This window comes from Eutrigla gurnardus (assembly GCF_963514095.1).
Source record: "Eutrigla gurnardus genome assembly, chromosome: 8".
Classification (NCBI taxonomy): domain Eukaryota; kingdom Metazoa; phylum Chordata; class Actinopteri; order Perciformes; family Triglidae; genus Eutrigla; species Eutrigla gurnardus.
The window spans coordinates 14,497,715-14,515,745 of record NC_139922.1 but is presented as its reverse complement, the minus strand read 5'-3'; the positions used below and the strand labels follow the sequence as shown (position 1 = coordinate 14,515,745).

Here is an 18,031-nt window from a genome sequence, read left to right as displayed (position 1 = left end):
ATTGCTCTGACCTATGTCAGCTTTTGTCTAAATTCTATTAAACTAAAATAACTTAACTTTCTCCATAATCATCAGGATTCAAAGCTTCCTTGACGCTGCATGTTTGTTCACTTTGTGGGGCTAAAGGGGACAAATTGAAATATGTGGACTCTATAAATACTGGATTCTGCCTTTTAACTGCGGAACGTAAACTCATCCAAGGTCACTAAACTCTCCAAAATTGCCAGTGTCTTCAGTGGTAACTACTGTACTTAGTTAGAGGCTCTTTACCTTAAATGATTCCAAATCGTCCTGTTGTTTTAATCGGTCGGATCCAGTTATTAGGATTTATTAAAGGGTTGAATCTTGAATGTCAATATTATTCAATGCTTGGTACAGGAAAGTACTGTACAGAAATGGACAAAATTGAGGTGAAAACCATGAAAAACAAATAATTAAAAAAGAAATCATTTAAAAATAAGTCACCGCGACCAATTAAACACAGAATGACGCAAGAAACAGAAGGAAGTAAACACTTTGGGTACACAGATTGTAGGTCCTCTCTCATGCTGCCACAGTACCAGCTCTCATTATCTCCTTGTGACAAAGCTCTTTTCGCAGGTATGATATGTTGATATGTGAATCTATATAAAGTCCTGACGTGAGAACGGGGAATGTCGTGAGCATCGTGGTTGTGTTGTCCTGCGTCTTCACTTCCCTCCCCGCACAGCTCCCATGCACAGACTCCCCTCCTCCTCGATGGTCTCCAGCTCATCCGTGCGGATGGCCTGCGTGATTAAATTCAACTCTTCACACATGGTCTCATAGCGGTACGCCACGCGGATGTCGGGGACGTTGGTGCGCCGGATGTCATTGCTCTCCTGCCCCTCCTTGATGTGGTGTGGGCCGAGCCAGGAGCTCTTCACCTGATCGGGGAGAAAAATCAAACTGTCTGCAGAACAGTAGATCGAGGAGCGAGCGGTATGGTTGTAGACGGTGAAACTATAATGTGCAATGAATAAAATTATACTGATACCGTTTGAGAGAATCCGCTCATCAGCACGCTGTTTCTGGCCAGCTCACACATATCGCAGGAGCTTAGCTTCCACACCTGAGCAGCGATGCTGTACTCCTCCATCAACGGCTCCTACACACAGACACAACACAGCATCAAGCAAATACTGCTTGGAGGCCGATTTTTGTATAAGCTGTATAGACCCTCAAATTGGTGGTGGTTACTAGTTGTCTTGCACAAATATAATGTGTCTACAATGTGGACTCCACATGTACCACTTTGAATCCACTATTTAACAAACTTGTCTGACAAAGATCATGCCGAAACCATGATTTAATGTTGTCTTCGCAATATGTGAAATACATTAAATAGATTTAAAAAAAAAAAAGGATTAAATTAGATAAAATGAATACATGAAAAGTTTCATGGTCCATTTTATTTTAACAGCAGCATCTTTGCATTTGAAGATTCTATGCCAGAAAAACAAAAAAAGTCCTGTTAGCCAGTATTTCACTGGTGTTTTGGGCTCCCATTCATTGTTTTGACCCTGGCTTCTAATTCATTATTATCCAACTGTCTCAGCGATGCCCATGGGAAACCATGACTCAGCAGAGTTGAATCACATGTCTAACTTTGGCAACTGAACCAAACATGGCACTCAACTCGAGAATTTTTCAACCGTTTAAACAGGTTGGGAAGAAATCAACGTCATGTCATGTCATCCAACATGCATGTGCTAGCATGTGACGGTGTGGCAGGAAAATAGGAGTTTTCAATAACTGGAAAACCAACAGTTTCCCGCTGTTCCAGGACGCGTGGGAATCCTTCTGCAGGATGCTACAAATGATCGACTGTGTGCACTGACCTTGGTGAAGTGAAATTGCAGAGGGTCGTCTGTGGACAGCGAGACCACGAGGCCTCTGGACAGGTACTCTGGCAGAGGGTTACGATGGTAGCTGAGGAACAGGCTGTTATTGCTGAGAGGGGACATGGCGATACCTATCTGGGCCAAATAGTACAGGTATTGCAGCACAGGAGCCTGGAGGAGCAAACGGCAAGATGTGTGCTGTATTAAACAATCGATGCTGGAGGAGTACATTAATACCGTAGCCCTGATTTTCTACGAGCATTTAAAGAAGAATTCTAACTGAGGGGCTAATAAACACTGAAGATGATAACGAGGTCACACCTTCCTCAGCAGCAGCCCATGGGAGATGTTCTCAGACAGCATGAAGCCAGACACCAGGTGATGGATAGGCCCCGCCTCCCCACAATGAGGACGTAAGACAAGCGTGTGAAACCCTCGCTGCCTGGAACGACAAAGACGCAGATGCTAGAAGGCCACTTGAGAGTATAACGGGATAACAAATGGCACCATTGTTTGGGGTGTAAGTATAAGGAAGTATAGCTGCTGTTCCTGAGTGACTTTAATATAAAACAGATGACCGATGGAGGGCAAGAAGATGACTCCATGAGAGTCTACTTTATGGTGTGTCCCTTTGTGCTACAGTAATATGAAACTTATGCGTGCACACACACACACACACACCCACAAACACACACACGTGCTAAAATTGTATTTGTTATGAAGGTTCTTGAATTCTGCTCTTAATTAGGTGAAGTTGAGACAATTTGCCATCAAATGAGATCTGTTATAAAAAAAAATTGTAAAGGAAGTTGAGTCCTGTATTGCACTTATATCCAATATATACCATTCCAATCTATTGACATGCCAAACATGATCTTCTACTCTAATCATTTTGTAACTTATTGGTTTTTATGTATTGTGAATTGCAGCTTGAAAAATGTGAAGGAAAACAAAGAAAACATTTAAAAACATTGTGCCTCAAAATGTGTTTTAAGTGTTAACTGAGAGGTAAGTGTTTTTCATAATCTATTTTTAAAACCTTTTTGCGCAATTGTGAATTTCTAGCAAACACTTCATACTTTAAGAATCTCAAAATTATTCTATACATCATAGCTGCTTTCAGATTACAGGAGCCTAAATGCAGCTTTATTATGGTTGACTAAGCAATAATCTACAATTCATAGTAACACTGTAAATTAATGCAAAGTGAGACTGGAACCTGGGACTGGGACTTGGTTTCATTCAATCACAACCTACACATATAGTGGCAGCGACTTGGACTGAGGTGTAGTTGCGTACCTGCGCAGGTGATTCAGCACCGTCATGTTTGCATACATATAGTAGAGGTAGTAGGAGTAGGGCGGGTTGTCTTCCGTCGTCCAGTTGCCTGGCAGCGGACTGTCCAAGTTGAAGATATGTTGCTCCGGTTTTGACTCATCATCCACACTGTCAAAACCCACCACCTGTGTGAGGAACCAGGGAGAGATCTGTGAAACCCTCCGAGGTCTGGCTACATGTGATGAACATAAATGTATGACTTCGTACGTGCTGAAGGAAGAGGTGCAGCTCTGGATGGCTGCCCGGGTCGACTGTGACCTCGAACAGAGGCATGAAGATGTTCTCCAGCATCTCTTGGAAGTTGCACAGCTGTTTCTTTGTGTGGTAGACGTCGCTTTGAGAGAGAAACGCAAACCAGGAAGTCAGTGATGAAATGTTATCCGTCTCCTCTATTTACTCATGTGTGCAGTAGATATTTTAAAGATGCTTAGTGATTGATATGGCAGAAATAGAAATATCACTGTAAACATACTTTTTAGAAATACCTTTTACTGAAGTAAAAGAAAACAAGTATTCATCTGTATAATTAATCCTATGTTTTCTATGTAAAATGGAAATGTGTAAGGTAACTAAAATGTTTTGAGGTGGAATAAGAAGTATAAAGTGGCATAAAGTTGAAATGTGAGGCCTATTGAAGTACAATATTTAATACTTAATAAATATTGTGTCATACTTCCCACCACTGGGGTTACTCACAACAGTCTTGGCACTTGCACAAGCCAGCGCACATTGCCGGAGTAGACCTGATGTTCGACAGCCCACTTGGCCAGTTTGTCCCACTCGTCTCTGGAGCGTCCGTAGATCGACAGCCTGAGCTCCACGTTCTGGTACTTGCTCTCCTCCAGGTCTGCCATCACCTCCTGAGAAGCAGTGACACAAACAATCAGCAGGGGGCGTTAGCCTCTAAGGAACTTACACTGCCGGCGTGGGAGGTAAAGGCAGCGTTAAGGTGAGCACCTTAATAATGTGGCCAAAATATTTCCCCTCGATGTGGTTGTCCGTCTTGATGAAGATCTCTCTCAGGATGGACTCGCCGATGGGGTTGTATTTAGCATTGAACTTGTCAAAGCGATGGAAAGTGTTACGGTCCTGCGAGAAGAGTTGTAACACTGTTATTAAACAAAAAAAAATCTCTCATTCCCTGATGCTGTTGTCTCTTTTCAACATCATGTCGGTCACTCACTGCGTGCATGTCCAGGGTGTCCACGCTCAGGTCGAAGGCCGTCAGGTTCATGGTCTCAAACACCTCCATGAGCGTCTGACCCTTTCCTCTTTCCACGTGCACGATCTCCCTCGGATACTTCTTCATGGCCCTTTTGATGAAACGCAGCAGGTGCTTCTGGTTCATGCAGGACGACGCGTGAATGTGTGTGTCCACCTGTAAAACGGACAAACGAGACGAAATAAGATGACATGTTTAGAGTCTGGTCCTGGATAACAGTGAATCATTCTTATTAGGCAGAGTAGAAACAGCTGTCAGGTTCACCTTACGGATATTGTAAAAGTCCCGATGTGGGACTTTCTTCTGCGCCGCCAGCTCTTTCATCTCATTCAGCAGGATGTGCATCTGGAACTTGGAGCTGAGATACTGCAGACGACGGTAGCAGAAGGACTTACTGTGGTTCAGATGGTTCAAAAAGGAAAGTCTTGTGATAAATAAAAATAAATAAAACCATAAAATACTCGATATACACACTGATCTGAAAACAAGTGGAACGTACACGGGTCCGTTGATAATGAGGGCCATCATCACGTTCATATCACCGATGTACTCCTGCAGGTCTGGATACGGCAGGTCCAGCTCGGTGCTCCTGTTTGCAACATCACAACTTAAGAAGGAAACTCTGCCGCCGACGAAACGTGCGAACAGACGTCTTAAAACAGACGAGCGGGAGCGACAACATGAAGCACGCAAGCAACTCATCGTAAGCATCTCACTTTTCCATAAGGTTCCTCGTCGTGTACACATGCATGACACCGTCCACCATCTTGCAGCCGTAACCAATGTCATGGGGCATGCTGGCGAGGTCCTGGTTCTCATAGGGGTGCGTTTCAGAAACAGGTGGGTGCACTGTGGCATCTGAGAGGAGACAGAACGTCTGAACAGGGTGGCAACGCGCATGCAACTAAGGTCTTATTTTAACAGCCTGCACATGGAGACGGCCTGGTAAGGCGTGTGTGACAGATGGATTGTGAAATCTGTGGGTGTGCCCGGTTATGTCTTAGCGTGAGAGTACCGCACATGCCACTGAACATTAGTTCCCACATTAAAGGAGCAGTGTGAAGGATTTACTGGCAGAAATAGAATATAGCTGTTATATTATGTTAAGTGTATGAATTTAAGAATGATTGCGTTTTTGATGGCTTATAATGAGCTCTTCATATCTACACAGGGAGTAGGTTTTCTTACAAACCAAACACATTTTTTACATTATCTGAAGGACACCCGAGTTGTCTGACATACTTGGAAAAGGAGGGAGTGAGTGGAGGCGAATGTTGTTGGTTGCAATCTGCAACCTCACCACTAGGTGTCTCTAAATCCTACACACTGGACCTTCAACATAAGTCATTCATTATTTTTGAATAACAGGAATAAAGTAATCAGGATTAGAGCTGCAAATAACCTTTATTTTAGTTGTTAAATAATTATGTTGATTTTTATGTCACTTTCCTTGAGGTTTCTTCCTTTATTTCTTGTTATGTCAGATGTCTGATTTTGGGTGACGCAAATACATTGATAACGTAATTATTTTTATGTTATAAAAAGTTATTATTTAAAAAAAGGGTCACAGGGGTCAAACATTCAACATTTCAACATCTTAAAAACCCAAAGTTATTAAATTTACAATAAAGATAAAAGTAGCAAACCCTCAAATAAAAATATATTAGTATTAACTGATGATCAATTCTATCAACTAATTGTGTCGGAACAAATCCGGGCCTCCTGTTTCTTCAATGTGGGTGAATGTTTTTAGGTGTGCAGTACATGAGGATAGGTGTTGATGTGGTTATATACATGCAGTGGCTGCGGTCTCTGGGATCTCCTCCTCGTAGACATCCAGGTCCAGAGGCCTCTCGCTCAGCTCCTGCAGGTAACGAGCGGTGGTCCTGCAGAAACTCTGCAGTGACAGTCCCATGTACTTGTGTCTGATGAACAGAGCCTTCACCACGCATTTGGCTGCATCCAACAGATCTGTGAAGGGAACCTTGATGGAAGAACAAAAGAAAGAAAAGGAATGAAGATAGAGAGGAGGTGTTATTTAATAGTGTGAAACACCAAAGAATGCTTCTACTAAGAACTCCTTTTGTTTCTAATTCTCGCTGCGTTACTGGGACTCTGACTTACTCCACATTTCTCCTCTCCAGAAATAGCAACTCGCTGGTACTCTCTCTCTGGAACTGGTTCTCTCTCCTGCAGCTCGGGAGCCTGGCTCTGCTCCTTCATGTACCTGATGACAAACACATTCACTTATTTTCAATTCTGATGCTTACAGATATACATTCAGTGGATAACGAGACCACTGTTTCCTACACTTACTCAAGATCTGTGGCGCTGTCAGTTTTCATGAACTCCTGTTTGGCTCTCAGGAGGATGTCGGGTTCAAACCTGAACACAGAGAGAGATTTAGGATCATCAGAGAACAACCTGGCTGCAAATACATCAACCTCCTTCCCGCCACTTACTTGACATCCTGGCTGATCTGTCGCTCAAGGCGCTGACGTCGCTCCTCCAGCTGTTCGATTGGGCTATCCTCGGGAAATTCATAGGGGGCGCTGCGCATCTCACTCTCCGCCAGAGTGCGAGAGAACAGCTCCTTCGCACACGGATTCAACAACACTGTGAAAGTCAGTTTCAGGTCAATCTTGACTTTTCAAGTTATTCATTCACGGAGCACTAACCTCAGCAATCTCCTTGTACTTCCCGTCCATGGATGTACGCAAGTCGACGGATTGTTTCAAGGCCACGGGGATCCCAGGCAAGGAATGCTGGGAAGTGAGGAGGTGGCGGGCACCGCGGAGATCAACTGGAGATAAAGAAGAGGAGAAGAGAGGGAAGGAACTCATGAAATGAGTGAGAAAACTCTCCTAGAATAACTTTTCTGTGGCACTTAAGAAATGAAAGAACCGCAAATTAAGGCCTTAGTATATTCTAATTATAGTCAGACAAGTAACGCCTCCTTTCAGTCGCTCCAAAGACACAAACTCATTTCAGTTTGGAGAGATCATGAATCAGTTTTGCTCGCAGCAGCTGTTTCCTATTAATGCCCTCTTCTTTTAGCCGTCATGGCAATAGTAGACATGAATATGAATCAGCTAAACAGAGACAGAGAAACTCTAGTCTTTATGATGTTCCATTCCATCAACATGTTATTCACACTGACCAAAACAGTCCGTGCACTGCAGAAGACTGTTGCTCTGTCAGCGCTGGACGTCTGAGCTCAGCGACTGTTGCCTCAATACACAATGGACCATTCAGGTGGAGAGCCCATCGGCGTGCACACACACACACACACACACACACACACACACACACACACACACACACACACACACACACACACACACACCGGCAAATACCCTCCATTGTTGACATCCCAAGACTCAAGTTTTATACAAACCCAGTTGTCACGGAAAGGAAAGAAGGGAGAACGAAAGGGGAATGGTCAAAGAAAAAAAAAAGACTTGGGACAAAGCCGGCTGGTGATTGGATGCACTGAGAGGATCAACGTAAGTAATCGACAATGAGGGAAACAGAGATGTGGGGCAAAACAGTCTGTGAATTTGTCCTGCGTCTTGCAACTTACTTTGTATGTTTGCTTGTTTGTATGCTTTTGTGTAGCTCGTTCCATGTCTCTCCTGTGCTGCTTCATGTACTATTGTCATGTCGACTTTTTGTTTTTTTTGTTGTGCATGTACTGTCTGCTCTGGTGGGCTATTGCCTCGATGTCTAACACATATAGATGTCTGCTATAAGTCCTAGTCTACCTTTTCAATTTGTGTTTGTTTGATGCAGACTCTTGTTTGTCCTGCATGCTTTATGTATTTTAATGCTTGATCTACTGAATACTTGTATGTGGTTATAATTGATGTTTTATCTGTTGCTTATCTATGTTCTCTTTTTTAAACTCTTTCTGTTATTTGCTTATTTGCTTTTTAGGGAGCCTATTGTTACATCTGGCCAAGGACTACAGATGGAAACTAGCCTTCTGGCTAAATCTGGCATATTTACAGAAATGTTTATTAATATGCACTGTCCTTGTCAAATAAACAAAAAATAAATAAATAAAATAAACAGTGAGGAGAGACAATAACTCCACTGCTGTGTTTCCCCCTCGTCTGCAATGATATTAATCTGTCCCCTGAAACTACGCACCGATCCCTGAAATATTCATCATCCTGATAAATATTTCAACCTGTGTGTACTAGAGTGTCACTGGACCTGTTGTCTGTCAGTATTTAGAGACCATACATACATACATATGCAGTAGGATTACCTGCAATGTTGTCTTTGTATTATTGTGCCATTATCCAAATGAAGAGTCTCATTAATTTAACACAACATGTCTGAATCTCTCTGCTCTAGTAAAGCAGACAAGAGAGGCCAATTAACTGGGCCGATTAGACAAAAAGCTTCATTAAAAGGTACAGAAACACTTGAGGAGGCAGACAGAATGGTGGCTCTGACGAGAAAAGAGGTGATGGTGTAATCATTGTTTATCAAGCTCTGCCTCAAGGTTTTGTGTAATAGCCCTCATGCTCAGTGCACAATCAGTGGTGCACATTTTCAAATTCTTGAATAACAAATTGTCCTCCAGTCTCAGTCAGAAAGCCCACAAAGTCCGGCCACAGATGCTCCGCCGATGATCGGAGGGAGGACGTCTGTGCGATGTAACAGCCGGCTAAGCTAGTGTCTCTGCTGTCGGTTTGGGTGCACACCAACTTAGCTGTTATCACAGTGGACACTGGCGTGGAGGGCAGGAGGGGACCAGCGGCAAAGACATCACAGCGAAGCCGAGCCGAGCCAAACCATCCGGGCCCGGAGCTAATCCCCTAATGGCTGCTATATTTGGATCAGTAGCATCTCTGGTTACATAACAACTCCCCCCCCCCCCCCCCTCCCTCCAGAAACTAAAGTCAACCATGCTTCACTTGAACATATATCACATGACCTAGTCGGCTGAAGCTTTTATTGATCTAATTGGGACAGTAGGGAAGCAGCATGAGGGTCAAATGCAACATGAGTAAAAACAGACCGGAGGTGTCCGATACTACGCGTTGAGGAAAAGACAATTCAACACATCATCTTCCACTCAAAATGAGGTCGAACGGTATCAACTAACGGAGGGAATTCCACTGCATGCAGATTTCAGCAGCAGCACAGAGAACGGAGAGCCCACTGACTACAGTGTAACTCAAACCCAGTGGTATCAGGTCCTCGGGGTTGGGATCACAAGTGTAAAGTTATCTCAACAGGCCATAGGGGGAGCAGGAGGTCAGGGGTCAAGAGAGAGATCATGAAACAAAAAAAGATCATGTTACTTATCTTACACTGCAGTGTTTCATGAGAAGTATATTGCAGACACACAGTTCAGCACAACAACAACAATCGGGCTGGATTCCTCTCTCCCCTCCAGCATCTCTGAATGGCTCTGCATCAAAACAGCTGACGTCTCTCCAAGGTGTAATTAAAGTTGGTTTCGTCTGCAGCTGCATGAACTGCACGTCTACAGGCAGAAACTTCTTTCGTGTGTTTATCTCGCTACTCTCAGCCTTCCTCGATTGAACCGTGAAGAAAAGTGATGCCGGACATATGACAGCACGGTGCCAGCTCGCCTTGAAAACAACCCTCTCCGTCAGACCCCCACAGTCGCAGGTGTAGTCAGCACAATTTATTGATCTGCGCAGCTGTACCTTTATAGCATCTCTGAAAAACACGAGAAAGCTAGTTTGTGGAGCGATCAACACACGTTCTCCTCAGCACGCTCAGTACTGCTCAGGGCTATTACACAAAGCCGTTAAGGGGAGAGTGGCAGCGAGTATGAAAGGGGGAAATGGAAAAGAGGGGGGAGGGTTAGAGGGGGAGAATTTTATTTGTGCTTTTGCACAGGATGAGGGTAGTGGAGCGTACCTATCTCCTCGGAGGCTGCGTTAACCAGCAGCTAGCAGGGCCAAGGGAGGAGAGACACAGACAGACAGAGAGAGAGAGGGAGACAGAGCATGGCAAACAGCAAATGGAGCCAGGATGGCGTCTGCTGTCCTTTCAAGACGGGTTAAACATGATGTGAGGGAGGGAGATGGATAACGAGAAAGAAGCACAACAAACGCTCAGACAAATGACAAAACTGGCAAAAACACAGGTACAATCGCACGTCAACACAGTCGGTCATCTCCTCTTTCCCCTTAACCTGTCCCTGTCATACATACAAAGAGCTGGTCCAGCAGATCCATGAACTCCCCCTCACATCCCAGTGGGTGACCCCCCTCTGCTCTGTCTCTGCTCTGTCTGCCTCCTGGTTCAGGCCAGCTGTCGCTGCACTAGCTGCCTCTGGAGCTGATCCTCCTCATTTAAATGCCTCTGACATCCATCTGGAATGTACCACAAGAGGGAGAGGAGGCAGGGAGGGGGGGAGACGACACACATCCACCGGCGGATGTGGGTTCTCCTGCTGTGAGTTTCTCCGACAACACCCCCCTCTGTCCTCAACCTTGTCCTCTGTGCTGTGTTTTGCTGAGGGGACCATGTGTTCAGGATGTTTGTGTCATCGGCGTGTGTGTGGATAAAATGGTGCTTGCTCAGCGGTACGGTTTGAGACGTCATGGTCCCTTTTTCTTGCCAGCTGAATAGCGGCAGTCTGAGGGAGACGGCTGTTTAATAAAGGAGAACTTGCCTCCATGTCCTCTCACATGAATGAAATTAAAGGGCCAGCACGGCGTCCTCATTATGGTTGCAGCATTCATTTCTAGAACATTCTTTCTCACGTTATAAACACAGAACTGTGTGTGCTAAAAGTGATGAAATAACACATTCATAACTCAGAAACTAATGCAATTTCGTGACACAGAATGATAAACGTTTGTGAAAGCCGTCATCGGGTCTGCAGTGAGCACATTTCTCTGCAGTCATATCTCTTCTCTTGTTCTGCTTCTGCACTGAGAGTAAATTTGCTCTGGATAACCGGAACAGCTGCAAGCTTGAACAGCAAAAAAAGGAAATGAAAAATGTTTCAAGATTAAACTGGACTGTACTTTCATTTCTACTGAAAATCTGAAGAAAAAAACGTCTAATTTTGTCAAATCAAAATTATGGCACATTTATCGGATATTTCGGACTTAATTAAGTCAAGAAAGATTTGGAAGAAATGGCCATCGCTGCTTACTAAATAGAGTTCTTCATTTTTTCTTAAAGAGAAAAATATGTTGATGAAATCTGTCATCAGCTAAGACTTATTTAGATTAATTTGCAACCAATAAGAAAAAAAGGCTTTTAAGCTCAAACAACTTTGGTTTGTTTAGAGAGTTTGCACCTCCTATCTTATCTTCTCTTGCTCAATACTGTCTAGAGTTCAACTCAAGTTGTCTTAAACCCTTTCTGAACCTAACACCTAATTTTATGATTTGTGCTGTTTTTGCTTTTCTTGTGAAGGAAATGGCATACTTTATACATTTCTTATTATTGTCACATTGTTGGTCTATAATAATGAAGAGGTAATGGTCTTTAAAAGTGGTTCACAAATAGATGTTTTCTTCTTTATGTGGTTTTAATAGTTGTTGGACATCTGGAGATATGACAAAGACGAAAAAGCTACATCATGCTTTTATTAATTAATTGATAGGTTTGGTCTTTTCATGGGATTTGCTAAATAAAAATACAGAATATTGCCAGCCTTATCCTTTAAACAATAATAACATATTTGCATGACCTGTTATTAAAGCAAAAATAATGCAGTTTTTTATATTTAGGACCCAGAGCAAGCAATCATAATTACCATCGAACTCCCTTTAATACATACAATCAAATGTAAACACAAATCAAGGGTAAAAAGGGTTACTTAATTCATTCCTGACAGTCAGAACATCATAAACTGCAAATAAAACACATTTCCCCCCTTAAGCTTATGATGAGAGCTGCTGTTAAACCGGAGCAATCCAGTTTGAAACGGCTGACCAGCCTGGACAGAAAAAACTGAGTGCTACAGAGTCAAACACAATCTGAAGACAAGCAAATTATAGCTGTGTCTGTCTGGGTGATATTATTCTTCTGAAGGTACTTAAAAGCCAAAATACCCAATCAAATTGATGTGGCATAGAGAGGAGAGCAACATACAAGCATTGCATGCATTTATTCAGACAAAGCTCCCTCTGATGGTCAAATCCTGCATCACACAAAAATCCACACAAGCTTGAGGAATGAATGAAGCTGCATTTATCCACCAAAGTTAATTCATAAGTAAAAGCAAAAGTCCTGCTTTCCAAATTTAGCAAAAGTAAAAGCATAGCAGCAAAATGAAGGTCACACCAATAAAAGTACTCACCATGCAGAATGGTCCCTTCAAGAGGTTATTATATAAATAATTTTGTATTATTGCATTATTATTGTGATACATTAGCATGGTTGAGATAGAGCTCAGTTAGAATTAAATGTCTTGTAAGACAAGATTTCCTTATCAATTAACTAGATGATTATTAAATCTATTGATCATTTAGACTTTTTGTGGAAAAATGGCGATCAAAATTTCTTAGAATACCATTTATAAGAAAAAAAATGTCTTTTATTTACTTGATTGTTTTTTTTTTTCTTGGCCAACAGTACAAAAGTTAAAACATGTTAATTGTTGCATATAAGTAAAGAAGGAACATTTTGACATTTGATAAGCTGGAACCAGCTGATATTTGGCATTTTTTTTAACAATTAGTCAATAATGAAATAGTTGCCGATTCACATTTAATGTTGATGGACTAATTGACTCTAAAATTACATGAAAAGTAGTTACTTACTATGGTTATAAGATACATGCAGTGAATTAAAAAGATTTGAGGTGCGGTTAAACAGATGTTGAAAGAAGCATCAAATGTCAATACTATAATACAAGTACCTGAAGTACTTAAGAACTGTACTGAAGTAGATGCCTACTGAATAAAAAAGCCAACAGATAAAACACTATTTGCTTTAACTCCAGGTTACATCTTCAGCAGCGTGAACTGTACCTGTCAAAGAACGTTCTGGCACAGCAGGTCCACGGGTCTCAGACATCAGCTGGCATCAGGGAACTATATCTACCACACAATGAGCTATGAATAACACAATACAAGAGGTGGTCCCACCCATGGGGCACGAGTCTACGAGACCTCTGACGGGCCGGATGTTGGTTCTATAGGAGCTGCAGAGACACAGACCTCTAAACGACATCTATAGATGCACACGAGGAGTAAAGGTTATCTGATGAAGGTGTGTTGGGGTGGGAGTCCCACAGATCACAGATTGTACAGATTGCATTAGTGTGGAGAGGGACGGGGCTTCACATTTAACCCACAGCGTCCCTCCACAGTATAATTCCTGTATTTGTTCACAGACCCTGACTTGTGCTGAGCAGCGGTGACGAGGAGCGACACGACCAAAGGAGGCGTGAACGAGACGTGGGCGAAGTGCAACGTGTTCAAAGGTCCATCAGGGAGCTCGTGTCCCGTATGATTCTGATGATTCTTATTTCATGTTTTAAATATTGCACCTTATACCCCACTACATTCATCTGCACTACATTCATCTGACAGACACTTGGTACTTTGCAGATTACAATTTTACATTTATAAAATATGATGGATGTATAAGTTTAACCGAGTAAATTAAACGATGTGTATTGATGCATTATTATTAATAATAAGCATGATAATAATAATGTTATATATGATAACATACAATAGAAAGAGCTCTCCATTTTCACAAGTTGTTTTACTTTTGATACTTTATATTTTTTTCTGATAGTGTTAGTGTTTGGATTTAAAATGCAGATTTCTTGACATTTACTGAAGTAAAGTGGATTCCCCAGATATGCGAAAACCCATATTTGACAAATATCAAGTGTCAAAGAAACAACAGAGATTTAATACATATTTTACTGTTCTTTACTGTAATCTACTGTACAGTGTATTTTGTGCTCTCAAGTAGTCATAATTTCATCGTCTATCTGTTTTTACATCTGTACAATTCTATACTGATGTATAACATGTTGACTATTATTATATTTTCCAAGAGTACTTTTGCCGAATGATGCTTGTGTCACTTATTGTACAACACTTTCAATAGTAAGATAAAATAGTAAGCAGATACGATGCTACATAACGTTCCTGCCGTCGCCGATTTAAGAGGTTCAACAAGTGAGAAACAGCAGGAGGCCCAGAAAAGGCGAACTGGTGAGTGGGTGGTGTGCTCATTTCAGAACTACCTTTTTCACAGCCAAACAAGTGATTCACACAACGCTTGTGAACAGTTCAGTCCACAAACCCTGCGATGATGTCTAAATATGGAGCACACAACAATGCCTCAGCTCTTACTGCACAACAGAGAAAAGAGCTGGTAGACATGGAACGGGGAGGGCAGCAGATTAGCAATCACTTGATCAAGAAGACACCAGAGCAACTATTCAAATAATCCACCTAAAACAATCAAATGATTGTGTATCTGCAGCCTGTTTTCACTGCATGTTTTACAATTTCCACTGACTGTATAAAAACTAGATTAGTGTCCTTTAGAAAAAACAAAAGACGCTGAGTCACCTAAATGTCATCTCTGCATACTCTGATTGCTTCCCGGGTGCTTTAACGTGACAAGTGAATGCTGTCTTTATGTGATTCTGCAGACTTTCGAAATCTGTGCCCAGTCCTCGACGTTTAAAAATAAAAAAACCACAGAAGAAGAAAGCCGTCAGTTGAATATAAAAGCCAAGGCTGCCTCTCGTCGTTAAGGCTGCCACTTACTCCTCCAGAGCAATTTCTTTAATAAGCCCTGTCAGCTATAGGAGCACTTAATGAGGGGAATCGCAGAGGGCATCCTGATTGGAGGGCTTTGTGAATCACTCAGACCTCCAGCTGTTGCAGTTATTGTCAGGGCTCCAAATCAATCCCTGTCAACCTTGACAGTCATTGTGAGGTCGCAGCATGTCACTGTCGGTTACATGGCTGCAGTGGTAACGTGACCTGGGTTATTTTTAAAGATACAGCATGTTTTTAAGCCAACGTGTGCAAGCGTTATGTAATTTTAATATTTCAAAAAAGCCCTGCCAGTAGAGGGAGATTATATCATGTGCGTCCAAATACAAAAGAGGTGTTCCTAATGAAATACAGGATATATGTTCACTGTCACTCTTTGCAGTTGGTCGCTTGGATGAAAGGCCGACCAGCGTGTGCATACATCAGAGTGGAGGCTAATCCTCTCATTCAGCAGGGGATCAAATCCTGAGGGACCAACCTACATATTCTCTCCAGGCCACAGACTGCCGTCAGGCCAAATGAAAAACACCGTCATCACATTTGTCTAAGGAACACGTACATAATATCAGAAATAGAAATATTTGAAGGTGCATTTTTTTCTCCATCTTGCAACAAAAGGGTGTCACAGACCAAAAGGGTCACCCACATATGGGTGCTATGTTCAAGTTTAAGTTAAAAACTGACTAAATCTGTGTTTTTTTCCCCACCTCAAAACGAGTTATGCAACATCGTCATGGTTTCACACAGCCTTGGCTGATCCTGAATGCTTTTTGTTTCACTCATAAGAATAATCATAAGACAAAGGAAAGAAAGGGGGAACTGTAAACCAGCACACTGACATGAAACTGCAGGGTGGATCCACAGAGAGCATCCTCTGCTGCACCTCCCTAATCAACAGGTTTGCATTCCCCACAAACTCCTCGCAGACGAAAAGTGTTCCGACAAGTGCTTTCTTGAAATCATTAATAATCACAAATCGAAGTGCAATGGTTTAAAAAGTCAGAATTCACGTAACAACGCACAGTCCAGAGCCACAGCACCTCATCAGGCTCATTACGTGCTCCTTCGGTCAATGAACCGACACCAGCTCCCTCCTCCACTCACCTGTGCTGGCTGCATACTGCAGGCTGCCCCGCTTCCTGAAGGGGGAGAGGGGCTTGTTTTTGGCCCCGGCGGCCGTCCCTGGGGGCAGGTTGGAGGACATGATCCCAGGTTGTGCGGGTTCAGCTTGGCAGGAAGGGTAGACGGAGAGCGGAGTAGGACGGAGCGCTGGAGAGAGAGAGACGAGGAGAGACGAGAAGAGATGGAGGACAGATGCTGGGAGCTTGAGGGGATTGGATTGCAGTCGGCGCGAGTGTGTGCGCGTGTGCGCGCGTGCGCTACGTGCCTGCGAGCAGGGATTTCCAGACTGGTTGGTCCAGCGTGCGATCGCGGTGCATCCCTCTGCAGCGAAACAGACCCCGCCCCCCCTCAGAAAGGCTCCCGTGCCGGCGCTGCAGCGCTAATGGAGGCTGATGGAGGCTGAGCGTGCCGTGCATGCACACACGCGTACACACTTAGGGTACCACACGCACACGCACACGCAGCAGGCTGCAGCTCTGCTGTTACCATGACGACCACAGATTGTGCGCAAGCCAATGGTAAGAGAAGTTGTGTTTACGGTAGAATTGTGCTACAAAAACTTGTGATACAAATCGTACTCTATGTGGTCTAATCAAACTAATCATAATGATAATAAAATATAATAATAATAATAATAATAATAATAATAATAATAATAATAATAATAATAATAATAATAATAATAATAAATAACAGCATTCTTCTGCTATAGGTCTCTTGGTTTTATTAAGTGATAAAATAAAAAAGTAGGAAGATTTACTAAATTAGTGGTTCCCAAAATTTTTCTGCAGGGCCTTTGTAGATTCAAAAAAAATTCCGTGATTTTTGTTGACCTTTTGCATAATTCTATGTTTTAGAATTAAAGATAATTAATTTCCATCAAATCGGCGTCTAATCATGTAGGACCTAGTTGATAAATAAAGAAGAAATTGGAAGTTTGTGATTTCTAATCCCAATTAAAAAAGTGTGTTGAAGAAACTGGCAGCAAACTGATGAATGAAGATGAAGACTGACACCTAGTTAGAGCGTTGCAGTAAGGTGCACTGTGGAGCTAGCGCCCTCTTGTGGCGTTTATGGGGTAGTAGTGAAAGAGACTGCAGCACAACATCATACTGGGATGTGAAACCGAGTGTGAGATAAGCTGCTCAGTGAGCCCATTAACATGGTAAGACATGTTGACATCACCAAACACCAAACCCATTTAAAATGTCCTTGAAAGGACACCTATAACCTCAGATTTATGCTTTATTTATCCAGGAATTTATTGTAATGTGTAAGATTAACCATGATGCTCAGCACAAATGATTCCTTAAATAGAAGGGATGATGGTCTGTTTAGGTTCAAACCTAAATCATAATCTCAATAAAACTATAATGTAGGAAGCTGAATTTAACGAGCGCACATAACACTATTTATAGCTAATCTATCATTATTTATAAACAGTTTACTGGTCTCCCTGAAGAGAAAAGACTTGTTTGTTTACATGTGAAATTTTTGTTTTTTATACATGTAAAATGATTATTGTACAATGATTTAAGTGCCCCTTGTTTCTGGTAAATTCTTCTGGATGGATGGTTTTTAAAATAACTTGAGCTGTGTTTTAGGAAGGATGTTAGTTTTAGTCGAGGTTGGGACAGGAGACTCACTTTTAATGGAAAAATGTTTATCCAGCTAAAAGCATAACTCTAAACAACCACGGTTACTATAATAAACATACTGATGAA

General features: G+C 42.3%; 1 protein-coding gene across 2 annotated transcripts; it reads right to left on the bottom strand.

Annotated features, from left to right (window-relative positions):
- Positions 1-250: 250 nt before the first annotated feature.
- ampd2b (adenosine monophosphate deaminase 2b) lies at positions 251-16,645 on the bottom strand. 2 transcript variants are annotated; one of them, XM_084016079.1, is made up of 18 exons: positions 16,290-16,645; positions 7,101-7,225; positions 6,885-7,015; positions 6,739-6,807; positions 6,547-6,649; positions 6,217-6,406; positions 5,139-5,280; positions 4,922-5,011; positions 4,687-4,816; positions 4,384-4,578; positions 4,158-4,289; positions 3,897-4,060; positions 3,408-3,534; positions 3,162-3,325; positions 2,184-2,304; positions 1,860-2,033; positions 1,016-1,126; positions 251-905 (listed from the first exon to the last, which is right to left on the bottom strand). In XM_084016079.1, exons 1-18 carry the CDS (start codon positions 16,387-16,389, stop codon positions 690-692), a joined length of 2,484 nt encoding a protein of 827 aa, XP_083872205.1. In that variant the 5' UTR covers positions 16,390-16,645; the 3' UTR covers positions 251-689. The 2 variants fall into 2 exon arrangements, with proteins under 2 accessions (XP_083872205.1, XP_083872206.1); XM_084016080.1 differs by lacking the exon at positions 16,290-16,645 and adding an exon at positions 10,626-10,762.
- Positions 16,646-18,031: the final 1,386 nt, after the last annotated feature.

Coding starts and splice junctions, on each gene's coding strand:
- ampd2b (XM_084016079.1), bottom strand. CDS start 16,389: ATGTCCTCCAACCTGCCCCCAGGGACGGCCGCCGGGGCCAAAAACAAG. Junction 7,226..16,289: donor GCAGTATGCAGCCAGCACAG/GTGAGTGGAGGA, acceptor CTTTATCTCCAG/TTGATCTCCGCGGTGCCCGC. Junction 3,535..3,896: donor GTGCAAGTGCCAAGACTGTT/GTGAGTAACCCC, acceptor TCTCTCTCAAAG/CGACGTCTACCACACAAAGA.